Genomic DNA, 14,085 nt, shown 5'->3' with positions numbered 1-14,085 from the left:
TACACATGCAATATATTTGTAAATGCATGCACTGTGAGTATATATAAGGTACATATCCAGTGGCAAATAGTGCAAAGCATTTTTATACTCATCAGGAGACACTTTGAAATCATCCAAAGCACTTTTATGAGTTATATTAGTGCATGCTTCTTTCCATTGTCACTACAGCTTCAAATTGATTATAATACTTTTGTTTTTAACCTATCTGCCACTGTGCACTGAAGCTCTTGAGTACAATTGAGAACAGAGTATGCTGCAGAGCCAGCCTCAAAAGTTGGTTTTTAAAATAATGAGAGATCAAGCGTTAAGCTGACTTGACTACTTAACTTTGGAAAGATACTTAGCAGCGTTTCTGTGACTGATTAACGTTTGTCAGCAACACATTTTTGTAGCCTTTGTGTTGGTTATTATTTAGGTTATAGTTCTTTATTTGTAAATTGCAATTAAAGTAACGAATTATATCTAAATCTTTTCATAGTGCAGGTATAGACTTAGTCTGTCTCTTATATTAGCAGTGTGTGAGCCACCAGATGGTTGATTTTGTGAGCAGAGCAATAAAAGAGCTGCAGTGCAGCATGGGACAAAGAATTAGCGCTGCTGCCGCTACATTTAGCCTTTAAACAAAACATGCAAAGCAGCACTTAAAACTCCCCTGGACTTCTGCCTTGTCACAGCTGTTTCAGAGTGTGCGATGAAAAAAAAAAAATCTAACAACACTCACATCTGAGCAAAAACCGCACATCTGGTTCCCAGCGCTGAGTTATAAAAATGTTCTTGGGGCTTTGATTTTACTGCATAACAACAGACTGATTTGCATCCGCTGGTTTCTCCAGAAATAGATTTAGGATTCAATGACAAAAGTATAGTTTTACAACTGCTACTGTAACACAGTGTGGTAGATGTGACCGCGTCTTAAGTCTCTACTGAGCAGGACTCAGTGTCACAGAGCAATAGGTGACACTTACAGAAGCACAGGTCCTGTCATGTCATCTATGTCCAAACAGGAGCGCCTGTCTGACATTGTGTACTCCTCTATCCCTCCTTCCTCCTTCCAGGTGCCCTTGATGTTCAGTTCACTGAAGGTTTCTGTCCTATGTTTAATCATTCAAGCCTTCCCAGACACACGACACTAGGGACTAAATGAAAGGGAGAAGAAGAATGGCTGAGAGACAAAAAATGCAGCAGTGATAGAGGAGCAAGACAGGAGATATTTGGAGTGTAAAAAAGAACTTTTGAGGGTGTTAAAATATTACATACTTATATTAGAAGGAAGGTGAAATTTAGTTAAAAACTGCAATCAGTATCTGATTTTTTTGTTAATCAAAGCTAACCTTACCTAAATAGGTATTGTTTAGGTAATAGAACTTAGCCTTTATTGGACAGTGAAAGCCAAGCGGGACAGGGAAGCATGGAGAGATATGCCACAGAGGGCCGTGGGTCAGACTCAAACCCGGGCCACTGCTCATGCGGGATGTGATTGCCTGCTCACCTACTGACATATACTGGCACCCAATAGTAACGACATTTAACAGCTGTAACTCACTAAGGAAGTTAAGGAAATTGGGCAGTCTGCCTAATACTACTCATCATGTTACACAACTAATTGATTGACTGATTGATTGATTGAAAGGCTTTGGAATTCAATAGGAGCAGTTGGTACAGCTTAAGCATAATCAAGTCGGTATTAAGAGGAAGAGAGACGACAGACTGGGAGAGAGGCGTATAATCAAAAGAGAAAGCAGCCTGAACACAGCGAGAAAGGTGGGGGAAAAAACTTAGAGGGGACAGTGGGGGGACTGTTAGTGATGTGGAATTAACAGGCTTTTATCGGCATGTTCCTTTGCCAAAGGGCTCACCTAGCCTGACAGTGTCACGCTGGGATTATGTACCAATACAGAACCAAATTTTTTTGAAAGAGAACCTCAAGCTGCAACCCTTTCCTACAAATATGCTAAAAATATGAACAGCATTGTATAACTTGGCTCAGAGTCCCAGAAGCTTTTAGAAATATTATCCAGCGGACATCTACACGTGTCCTTAAGTGATTCTCAGTTACAGTGATATAGATTTCAACAGGTCCAGCAGTAAATCTTGACTACCTGGAAAAACAACTAAAAACACATTTGTTTTACTACCTGATGATGTAAACAGAGTGCACACACTGACGCTCAGTGAGTTAGTTAGAAAGCAGCTAAAGCGAATCGCTGCTCAAGTGCAAATCTGCACCTACTTATTCCATGAGATGGGATATAACTTTTTAAAAAAGAAGCAAATACGCACCATGCATGACAACATAAATCAAGCACTACTCATTATTTTGTTTATTTGACTGTCTGTATTTAGACTTCAGAGACATCCATTTTCCACTGTGATATTAGCTCTTTCTCCCCTCACTTTCCTCCACTGCCCCACCCTCCTGCCTCTGCAGTACTCTGTGTCTTTCCTTTATCATAACTTCTATGTATCTTGAAATGCTGCCCACAAACGCTCCTTTATTGTTTTTATCTCCGTCATCCTCCCACCACCACCACCACCACCCGCTGGCTGGGTGACAACACATACGCTACCAATCAATACAGCGCTCACTCGCATTCGGGGCATGTGCAGGTACACATGTTGCATGAACACACACAACATGGATAGGAGTGTGGTGACGGTTTATGCAGTTGCTATAGAAACTGCTCTCTTTCAGGTATGGCGTGTCAAGATGAAAAAAGTAGCAATGAACTATCACATGCAACATATCTTATGCCCTGAGAGTCTGCACACAAGCACTGCAAACAAAAGCCTTCCATACTGAGGATGCACATTAAGATACACAGCTGTAAGATATGAAATATGCATGACAAAAAACACACTGAAGACAGACAGAATATCATGTGGATTTCCAGTAATCCAGGCTCTTCATTTATAATAAAGTGAAATTGTGCACAAGTATGTATTTAAAGACATGTAGTCTAGAATAAATTTGATTGTATGTCACGTCTGCTGGCATACGCTGTTTTACTCTCTTAGTAGATGCATAAAAATTGATATGTGCTGCCACACCCCTCCAAGGCTGTGACTATAGGGATTATTGCAGAGCCTGTATGTCTGGAGGAACATTTTGATTAGTCAAGGAGGCTGTCTTTTGGCTGCCAGACTCCCTGATTATCTCGAGAGAAGAGCAGGAGAGAAAATCAGTTGTAAGACTGAAAACACATGTTTCATTTCCCCTGCCTTCTTTCCTCTTTCTCTCTCCTTCTTGCCCTCTGGCATCCAACTGAACGTCGGTTGGCAACGCCGACCAGCCTGCCGCATGAAGATGAAGAAGGAGAAGGAGAAGAAAACAGGGAGGAATAGTGCAAAAAGCAAAAAAGCAAGGCATTCGTATCCTCACAGGGAACAGAAAAGGCAAAATTACTGTACACAGAGAACAAAAGTGATGCCAAATGTATAAAACAAAATGCAGTAAAGTAAAACTGTAAAGCTAACAGTACACTATTCGTCCACTGGTGTCTCACCCACCCACACAACCATATATTCAAACATATGCAAGACGAAGGTATATAACACACTCACTTGTTCTTAATATGCACATACAGGTTCGAACACATTTCCTGAAGAGGTATTTCAATATTTGCTAAGTAGCTGGTAGTGTAGTGATAGCTCTCATGTCTGAGAGCTGTCTCATGGCTCAAATCTCTGCTCTGTGAATTTAACACAACTGTCAAGTTTTCGTATCGTGAAACAATTCCAAGACGATTAAAAGAAGCATTGCGCTTTCCATTAAGTTTTTATTTCCAGTCATATTGTCATCATATTTAACTTTTACCATAACTTTTGCATAACCGTTCCCATTCATTAGGCAGATGAATGCCTAATGAATGGGAATAACCCTAACCCTTACAACCTACATGGCAGAGCAGTCACACCAGTGCTCACTAAACATGCCACTTATTTTTGAAGATTTCATGCATAAAAGAGAAGTGCTTCATGTATTATGAGGTGAATAAATTTAAATACTACCCTCACTTAAAGTCTACCCTCACTGCCATAAACCAGTGGCCAAAATAAAAGAAACGCCACTCAGTAGTGGTGTAGTTCAATAACCCCTTAATCTACAACCTTCCAGAAAGCCAGACGAAATAACACCTCTCTCAAACATTTATAGCCTCTACGAAGGCGGAATTTATTGCAAGATTATTTTATTAGACTGCAGACCATTTAGCCACTATAGTGTATATAGTAGATCACTTTGCCAAGCACTCACAGACACACCAAGACCTTTAGTGAGAGACTTTTGCTCATGTGAATAAACAACCAGCAGAGCGCAAACGTGAGTCAGTCATGAGTGGGTTAATATTCTTCACCAACACCTGGCAACCTCTCAGCAGGCAGCAACCAGGAAAAGCTCAGGTTACCGGAACTGACAACGCCAAAGCACAGACACACACACACACACACACACACACACACACACGCACACACCGAAAATCAAATTTGTAGCACCACCTATTTCTGTTTATCTGGCTTCCCGCATTCCCCAAGTGTCTATACATCTTGTTTTACACACATTTCTTACATAAGCACACAATGAGAGGAGGATTTATTCATTATTTAACATTTGACAGCAGTCACAAGGCAGCAGCACTCCTTCAGAAATCCATGCAAACACACATGCACACAATATCCTTATCATGCACTAAGCACACAATTAGACCATACACTGTAACCCCACCCCTCACCCCTCCATACACACCCACACATCTCCAAACAGGTGGCTCTGCCTCAGCCAGGAAACCGGGAAGCTGGTTGTTGCTTTCTTCTCATTACATCCCAAAAGAGACAAAATGTACAAATCCTCCCCTCCTCTCCGTCTCCCTGTGCACATCTGTCTCCTCCTGCAGCCACTGCACAGACAGGTTTTCCCCAGCTGCTTGGCTAAGCTAACCCTGAGCACTATATATAGGACTCAGCAGAGCCAAATCAGACACAAAAACACTCGAGCCGGTGATGCGGAGACAAACAGCAGCACTGAAGAGGAAGCAGAGTGGTGATAAAGGCTTTGTATTTACCGTTCGCGCCGGCTTAGCACAGGAGCATCTTTACTGAGGTGTCGCTTACTCCTTCTTCATCCTTGCTCTGATCTCCTCCCTTCTTCCGCGCTCTGTATGGGTGGGGAATTGTCAAACGGCTGCAGCAGCGGCAGCGGCAGCATCAGTAGCAGCTCTGGGGCCTCTCTCTCTCTCTTTTACTCTCTTTCCTCCGCCCCCTCTCCACACACTCTCTTTCCTAGCCTCCCGTTCCTCTCACTCTCTCACCCCACCCCCAAAGACCCTCCTTCTTAACAACCTTCCTCCATCATTTTCTCCTTTTCTCTCCTGCGTTCTCTCCCCCCGTTCTCCCTGGACCTGCATGTGTTTGCGGCGAGCTGCACAATTCCACTCTGTTGAATAAAAATCAACACCGCTACAGCCTTCGGTTACATCAGGAGTCCACGGAGGAAAGGTGTCACTGGCAATTGGAATATGAACAACCAAATAGACCCGCCCTCATCTCTGCTTCTCCCAATTTCATGTCTTAAGTCGTGGCACTAATTTAATAAGGTCTTGACTGATGCTGCTTTTTCTCATTTCGCCTTTTCTGCTAAGATACACATCTAATAAACGTTTATGGCATTAATAAATGAGGCGTAGCGTTAGCTGGCAGGTTTTGTAGTTATGGCTGTGCAGGAGCCTGTGTATAATATTTATACATTATATTACAGGAGTTTTATTGTTTGTTTTTACAGTATTCTGGTAGGATTTATGTCTCACTGTGTCTTTAAGTGGTGCTCTGCACTCTTATGGTCACAGGTTATATGTATATAAAAATCTTCTGGAGAAGTGATACCAATGTGTAATTCCTTTCTAATTGCCAGTGGGGGACAACTTTACGGTTGCAAAATACCTATGATTGCATAAAGTCTATGAGAAAACTACTCCACTTCTCACTTGAATGTTGTCCTTGGTGTACGCTTTCCTGGTGGGTTTATGATTTTAGTCTCTAGTTTCAACTATTACTGGTGTACTGGTTGCAAAGTTTCAGCCGCATTAAAAATCCAAGAGGGCTATAAAGTAGGCTATGCTTTGAGTAGCTGCTTTATGAGCATGCTGTGTAGTGTCCCTTTGTTTCTCAGATCACCCACCCTTTGCCCCTTCAGAGCACCAAGGAAGCAGATCTGAAAAGCTTCAAGATGGGCACTAACCAATGACTGGCATCACAGTGGCTACATATGAGAAAAGCTGGCCAAAGACACAAAAGCACCTGAACAATGATGCAATCAAGAACAACCAGACATCCCAATGTTTCCAATATTCCTATCTTGTAACATCACTGTCTATAAATATCTCCTAAACTATGTCCAGATCAATCTGGAACAGTGAGGGAGCCCCTGCTCAGGGCAGCTACACACACTAGGGGTTTGACCTGACCAGTCACCCAGCACATTTTGCTCCCCCCCCCCCCCCCCCCCCCCCCCCCCCCTTATTGATGCTGGCAACTTTTCCAACTTTAGCCAGAGGCAATAATGCTGTGTGCGTTGTGATCAACTCACAGATTCTTATAAACCTTGCGGAGGTTTTAGCAAGAGTTTAATCATTTACAAACAAGTGAGAATTTATCTATTTGCATTGTTAATGAACTACAATAAATAAAAGAACTGATATAGTTTGACATCTTCCAATTTACAACTTATTACACAACTTCCCGAGTTCTTAATAACTTGTAGCCAAAAATGTGGCAGAAAAAGAAAGAAATAATACAATAACTAATATTTTGTGAGAAACACTGTAATCATTACAGCTATCACGGCTGAAAATCAATTGTATCAACCCTGTCACAATGACCAATGGCTTATTCATAATCAAGTATACCAAACATATTTCACAGCGGTGTTTTTAGGCTGCAGAGAGTGAATGTTTCACAGGATCATTACTCCACATTCGTGGGCTGACACGTTGCCTGCTGAGATGCACAGACTGTATATAAAAGATGGGTCTGGATTCCAGGTCTGAAAAATGAAGCCAACATGAAAGTGCCTAAAACGTGCTTTCTTTCTAAAGGCCAACAGGGAATGACTCCTGCAGCTGCAAAAGGAAGTCGCATTATGTAGAAGTCTGAAGTCACGAGTTTTATCATATAAACTAATGTTGCTTTGTTTTTTCAGTTTTATGAGCGTTCCAAGTGCGATGTAGTTTCAAAGATTTGGACTTTAACTGCACTACTTATATTGTTGTAATAGTTATACTGACATAAACTTTCTATGATGTGCATGTGTGAATGTGGGTATGCCAATGTTAACCCCTAAAATTATTTAATCCAGTTAAGGTGATTTTTTCCTTCTAATGCAGCAGAATTTGGTTTCCTGTGTCACTAATGGATGAAATCACAAACCAACTCAGCCTTGCCTCTCAAACTTTGTCTCCAAACTGCTCAGCCTGAGCTGTCCTTCTGATGTCCTCATTTCTAATCCTGTCCCTTCTGATCACTCCTGCATCTTCAACCCTGCCACCTCCAGCTCCACCTCCTGTGTTTTAGTCAGTGTCACACTTTCAAAGCCATAGCTTATAGCAGGTATATATTATATAAGAGACAGAGTGCCATTTGGTTGGAACCAAAGGTCAAATGTGTTCGCTCGTATCTGGATATTTGAATCTGTTCTTGTATATGTTGTAATTATGTTGTATTCTTGGCACCATAGGGAAATGACATGACATTGACATCAACTGACACTGGTTTTATCATTTAAAAATTATTAGGTCATGAGCTAGAAAGCAACTCATCTGAAATTTTGTCTGGAAGGAACTGTCAGAAGATGTCTCAATTCGATCGTGGCCAGGCACGGCCCGCCCTGATTTACATCATATCTGCTTAGATTAGCACAAACATGAAGCTGCACAGGCCAGGCCTGTGGCGTCAGTCAACCTCTCTGCCTGGGTGTGGACACTGAGAAGGTGTGTGTATGTGTGTTTGTGCTTGCGTCTACGTTGTACTGAGCTGTTCTCTCTCCATTATCAGATCTTTTTCAAGACACTGTGAACGACGCCACAGAAAATAGCCATTAAAGTCGAATAACAGATTTTTAAAACTGTTTAAATTCATCATTAAAACTCATCCCACAGGTTTTAGAGGTCAATGTGGTGCGACCTGTTGGTTTTGTTGTTCTCTTTCTACTGTTTCTCCTACAGGGTAAATCTCAGTGTGCTCTGCTTTAACTCTCAGCAGTTTTACGTAGGTAAAAAAAAGGCAAGGGGATGAACTGGGGGGGGGGGTAATGTAGTTACACAGGAATATCTTAGAGAACACACCTGGGATGAATTGAGTTGGAGAGAAAGAGTAAAACACATCTTGTTAAATGTCAGCTGATACAACAACCTTGTGAGTCAAAACAGTGTGAGAAAGTGGGTGGTGATAGTGTTATTCCTGCTGAGTTGTGAAGTTAATTTCAGCATACTGTTCTATTGTTAACCTCGTTTTATTCGTGTGTCATTGATTGGAAGAACTTAAGATACAGATTGTGGGGTCAGGTAAAGCAACACAGCCATTTAGGATTATTGATTAGCCGTTGCTCCTCTTTGCACCGGCACAACTCATATCATTGTGAGGCCTCTCATCTTAGTTGGCCAGCTGCTAGCAGTACACAATTGTTGCCATAGGGATGGTGTCCAGGGAGACAGCTGTGGCCTTTTAGCAGCAGCCACACAACAGACAGAAGGTCATTCCTCACCGAGGGAACCTTTCTCCAACTGTCCATCACAGATTGTTTCCAGGCAACAGGTCAAAAGCCCTTTTTTTTCTTCCTTCTTCCATCTTCGCAGTGTTTCCTCTTGCCATTTAGGAAGCAAAATAACCAATTAAATTCAAGAAAAAGCAGACACATGGGAATATAACTAATAAGCAGGCAATGAAATTAAGTTTCAGCATCACAGCAAAGATTCAATTAAAAACTTTGAAATAGTAGCTTATATAACTTCCTGGTACCCTGGTCTCACACCTCCCTATAATATATTAGCACCTTTTTAAATTGACATGGGGCAAACATGTTAGCAAACTGTTTCCTTTTTCTCATCCAGTTAATACTGACCCAACATGAGCATTTAAGCTCTCCCTATTAGTCCTGAGTCTTCATGTAGTAACAGACTGACTCCACACCAAAAAGACCCATGAAGCCATGCTGGCCCAAATAAAAATAATTTAAAATGTTAAAAAAAATGTAAATATTTTCTCAGTTTATTATAATCCGAAGTAAATTGTATGCTATTGTTACCTTGGGAATATGTGATTATATACTTTATGCATTTAGGTATGCAGACATCGTCGAGATGACCTATTCAAGTTCAAACCCAGCATCAGAATGGGGAAGAAAGAATTTAAGTAAGAAACTCCTGATCTACTGAGATTTCTGAAAAACAAGCAACTGTTGGGTTTACAGAAAATGGTCTGAAAAAGAGAATGTATCCAGTGTGAGCCAGTTCTCCAGGTGAACATGCCTTGTTGATGCTAGGAGAGAAGCCAGACTGCTTCCAGCTGACAGGAAGGAAACAATAATTCAAATAACCACTCATTATAACCAAGGTATGCAGAACAAATCTCTAAACCAAACCTACAAGCAGAAGGGCTTCAGCAGCAGAATACCACACCAGGTGCCCCTCCTTGGTCATTGCTGCTGCAGCATTTCAATGGTAGGGTAAAAATATAGGGTAAATAACATGAAAGCATGGATCCATCCTGCCTTGTATCAATGGCCCATCCCATTGTGACCACAGTATACCAATCTTGGCTACTACCAGTGGGATAACACACCATGTCACAAAGCTTACATGATCTCAAACTGGTTGGTTGAACATTACAGTGAGTTCACTGTACTCAATGACCTCCAAAGTCTTTAGATCTCAGTACAATAGAGCACCTTTGGGATGTGTTGGAAGAGTAGATTCTTGCCATGAATGCACAGCTGAGAAATTTCCAGCAACTGTGTGATGCCAGACCTCAAAATCCAGGAAACAGTTCTGGTGTACTACCATATTTCTTCTCATCTTACATCAAAGTGTGTTTTATTGGAATTTGTTATTAGGCATCTTTTGACTGTGACAAAGTGGAAGAGCAGTTGAAATGCTTTCCATTTGTCCCATATGTGTTTACCTTTTTTTGCACATTGTACACATTATTCTGTTATTGATTTGCTATTTGTCAAGTAACATTGCTTCACTCACCATCCCGGGTTTGTTTGTGTAAGCGTTCTGTTGCCGGCAAATCAAACATTCTGCAAATTAGGACAAATACTAAGTTATGTTTCTCTATATTTTATTATGTTACAGATTAAGTCCTTTGTTCATACTGTTTTCAGCATTCTCAACAAGACAAGTGATGGAAGGGCTATCCAAAAATAGGCTCTTTTTGGTTTCGTTTAATGCCCCGACAAAGGCCACAGTGCATCTGCTTAAGGAAATGTGTAAAATGAACCCTTTCTCATTACTGAGCTTCTCTTTGATCCATAGCTGAGTCTGTCTTTGCATGAATGACCATGGTGCAGTGCTGACTGTGTGAGTGAAGCTATCAGCAGCAACACCAAAAAGATTGTCAGGCACCCAGCTGGATTGCCTCCTAACAGTATCTCCCGTATTTAAAAATAGCACGCACACACAAAATTACACAGCATTACTGCTTTATGTTGTGGTTACTTTGAATGTTAGGGAGGGGAAAAAAATAAAAGACAAGTTTTGCTTTGACGGTTTTCTGTTTACATAGAGAGAGCAGTTTATCAGAAAGTTTTACATATAACGTTACTTCTCAGTGGAAGAAAGACTGATGGGAGACAGAAAGTTTGGTTATTTTGTCATTTGTACAGTATCTAGCTTTAATAATTTTTGTCTGGAAGGAACTGTCAGAAGATGTCTCAATTCGATCGTGGCCACAACCTTTAACAGCAGGTTGTGGCAAATTTTCAAATATGAAATTATGTAATTGATGTTATTATTTTAACTTGAAAAACACATTCAAATAAAACAAATTAAAAGGCTGCAAAGGAGGAACGGAGCTTGCAGATTTCACTCTCGAACTGATTTCAAACGATTGCCGCTCATAGCAGCAGCAGCCACTACGCTCTGTCAGTTCCCCTCTGTCAGTGTGTCAGCGCTCCTGCTAATGGGCATGTTGCCAAGACAACAGCTCAAACACCTTGCCATCTGGGACCACCTGGTGGAGGCCTCCAAAAGACAACTTCACTAACTTGACTTCACTACACAAATACATGCATGAAGGCAGAGTGCAAACTGGCACTCGCATCTACAACACACACCCAACCACCCGCCTATCTGTTTTGCACTGAATTATGCTAGCCTACTGTGCTCCTTTAGTAATATTTCATCTGGTATATCCAAGCCAAAAGAATATATATCATTTGAAATATGACTGCGTTCGCTGTCAGAAGAGACAGACAAATGTAGAAATTATGTGTCAAAAATTATGTCTGTGGAAAATGACATAACTGGGGTTCATAAAGTAGCAAGCATACCACTTTCTTATACTGCTGTTTCTCCTGGCGAAGTGTGGTTACTTCAAGCTTTAGAGCTCGGTTTCTCTCCTCCAGCAGTCGAAAGCGGCTTGCGTGGTAGACAGTGGAGTGGCCTGTAGCTTGCTGAGATGAAACATCATATCTGGACTGCAAGACAAATAATAAAGATAAGAATAACCAGTGTTGAACATTCCTGTATTATTAAATACAATATCATTTTAGTAGTAGCTGTAATAGTGCTGGTAGAGCCAGGCTAACACTTCTGTGAAGCAGTCCTTCAAGACCAACATTATCCTGCTGCTAAGATGTTACAAGTGATCATGTTCATATGATGCCATGCAGGTTTAGAGGTTTAAAGCCTCAGGCAGACTGGGACCAGTTGGTCAGCCCCAGGCACCACTGGTTGTTAGGATGAATGTGTATTCCATGACACCAACAACCTATATATATACATATACATATATATAAAAACACCCAGCACGCCCCTGCGGGCGGTTTATCCTTCAAGCTCGGGTCCTCTACCAGAGGCCTGGGAGCTTGAGGGTCCTGCGTAGTATCTTAGCTGTTCCCAGGATTGCGCTCTTCTGGACAGAGATCTCCGATGTTGTTCCCGGGATCTGCTGGAGCCACTCGCCTAGCTTGGGAGTCACCGCACCTAGTGCTCCGATTACCACGGGGACCACCGTTACCTTCACCCTCCACATCCTCTCGAGCTCTTCTCTGAGCCCTTGGTATTTCTCCAGCTTCTTGTGTTCCTTCTTTCTGATATTGCTGTCATTCAGAACCGCTACATCGATCACTACGGCCGTCTTCTTCTGTTTGTCTACCACCACTATGTCCGGTTGGTTAGCCACCACCATTTTGTCCGTCTGTATCTGGAAGTCCCACAGGATCTTAGCTCGGTCATTCTCCACCACCCTTGGGGGCATCTCCCATTTTGACCTCGGGACTTCCAGGTTATACTCGGCACAGCTGTTCCTGTACACTATGCCGGCCACTTGGTTATGGCGTTCCATGTATGCCTTGCCTGCTAGCATCTTGCACCCTGCTGTTATGTGCTGGATTGTCTCTGGGGCATCTTTACACAGCCTGCACCTGGGGTCTTGCCTGGTGTGATAGACCCCAGCCTCTATGGATCTTGTACTCAGAGCTTGTTCTTGTGCTGCCATGATTAGTGCCTCTGTGCTGTCTTTCAGTCCAGCTTTGTCCAGCCACTGGTAGGATTTCTGGATATCAGCCACCTCCTCTATCTGCCGGTGGTACATACCGTGCAGGGCCCTGTCCTTCCATGATGGTTCCTCGTCTCCCTCCTCTTTCTTGGGTTTCTGCTGCCTGAGGTATTCACTGAGCACTCGGTCAGTTGGGGCCATCTTCCCAATGTATTCTTGGATGTTCGTTGTCTCATCCTGGACTGTGGTGCTGACACTCACCAGTCCCCGGCCCCCTTCCTTCCGCTTAGTGTACAGCCTCAGGGTGTTGGACTTGGGGTGAAACCCTCCATGCATGGTAAGGAGCTTTCTTGTCTTGATGTCAGTGGCTTCTATCTCCTCCTTTGGCCAGCCTATTACCCCAGCAGGGTACCTGATCACGGGCAGGGCGTACGTGTTGATGGCCCGGATCTTGTTCTTACCGTTCAGCTGACTCCTCAGGACTTGCCTGACCCTCTGCAGGTACTTGGTGGTTGCAGCTTTTCTAGCGGCCTCTTCATGGTTCCCATTTGCCTGCGGGATCCCCAGGTACTTGTAACTGTCCTCTATGTCTGCAATGTTGCCTTCTGGTAGTTCAATCCCCTCAGTTCTGACTACCTTCCCTCTCTTTGTTACCATCCGACTACACTTCTCCAGTCCGAACGACATTCCAATGTCATTGCTGTATAGCCTGGTAGTGTGGATCAGTGAATCGACGTCTCGTTCACTCTTGGCATACAGCTTGATGTCATCCATGTGCAGGAGGTGGCTGACAACTGCTCCGTTCCGTAGTCGGTATCCGTAGCCAGTCTTGTTAATGATCTCACTGAGGGGGTTCAGGCCTATGCAGAACAGCAGTGGGGACAGAGCATCTCCTTGGTAGATCCCGCACTTGATGGTGACTTGTGCTATGGGCTTGGAGTTGGCCTCTAGTGTTGTACGCCACATCCCCATTGAGTTCCCGATGAAGGCTCTTAGGGTCCCATTGATCTTGTACAATTCTAGGCATTCCAGTATCCAGCTGTGGGGCATTGAGTCATAGGCCTTCTTGTAATCAATCCAGGCAGTACACAGGTTGGTCAGTCTGGTCTTGCAGTCTCGGCTGACTGTTCTGTCTACCAGTAGCTGGTGTTTTGCACCTCTGGTATTCTTGCCAATCCCTTTCTGTGCCCCACTCATGTATTGACCCATGTGCCTGTTCATCTTAGCCGATATGATGCCTGACAGGAGCTTCCATGTAGTACTGAGGCAGGTTATTGGTCAGTAGTTGGAGGGGACCGGTCCCTTCTTGGGGTCCTTGGGGATCAGGACCGTCCGACCTTCGGTTAGCCATTCCGGGTGTCTCTCGTTAACTAGCAGCTG

General features: G+C 43.0%; 1 protein-coding gene across 9 annotated transcripts in view; it reads right to left on the bottom strand.

Annotated features, from left to right (window-relative positions):
* rimbp2a (RIMS binding protein 2a) overlaps positions 1-14,085 on the bottom strand; it is a 69,833-nt gene that overhangs the window by 42,935 nt on the left and 12,813 nt on the right. For 8 of the 9 annotated variants that reach the window (XM_012917073.3, XM_004538252.3, XM_076886412.1 and 5 more), the window contains exon 3: positions 11,537-11,683. In XM_012917073.3, the coding sequence (XP_012772527.1) occupies positions 11,537-11,683 (147 nt within the window). Of the gene's footprint in view, positions 1-4,741; positions 4,817-11,536; positions 11,684-14,085 lie in introns of those variants that run through there. The other variant, XM_023153234.3, reaches the window with a different exon arrangement.

Source organism: Maylandia zebra, linkage group LG7, assembly GCF_041146795.1.
Source record: "Maylandia zebra isolate NMK-2024a linkage group LG7, Mzebra_GT3a, whole genome shotgun sequence".
Classification (NCBI taxonomy): Eukaryota; Metazoa; Chordata; class Actinopteri; order Cichliformes; family Cichlidae; genus Maylandia; species Maylandia zebra.
The sequence above is the reverse complement of the archived record's forward strand: the minus strand, read 5'-3'. Positions and strand labels throughout refer to the sequence as shown.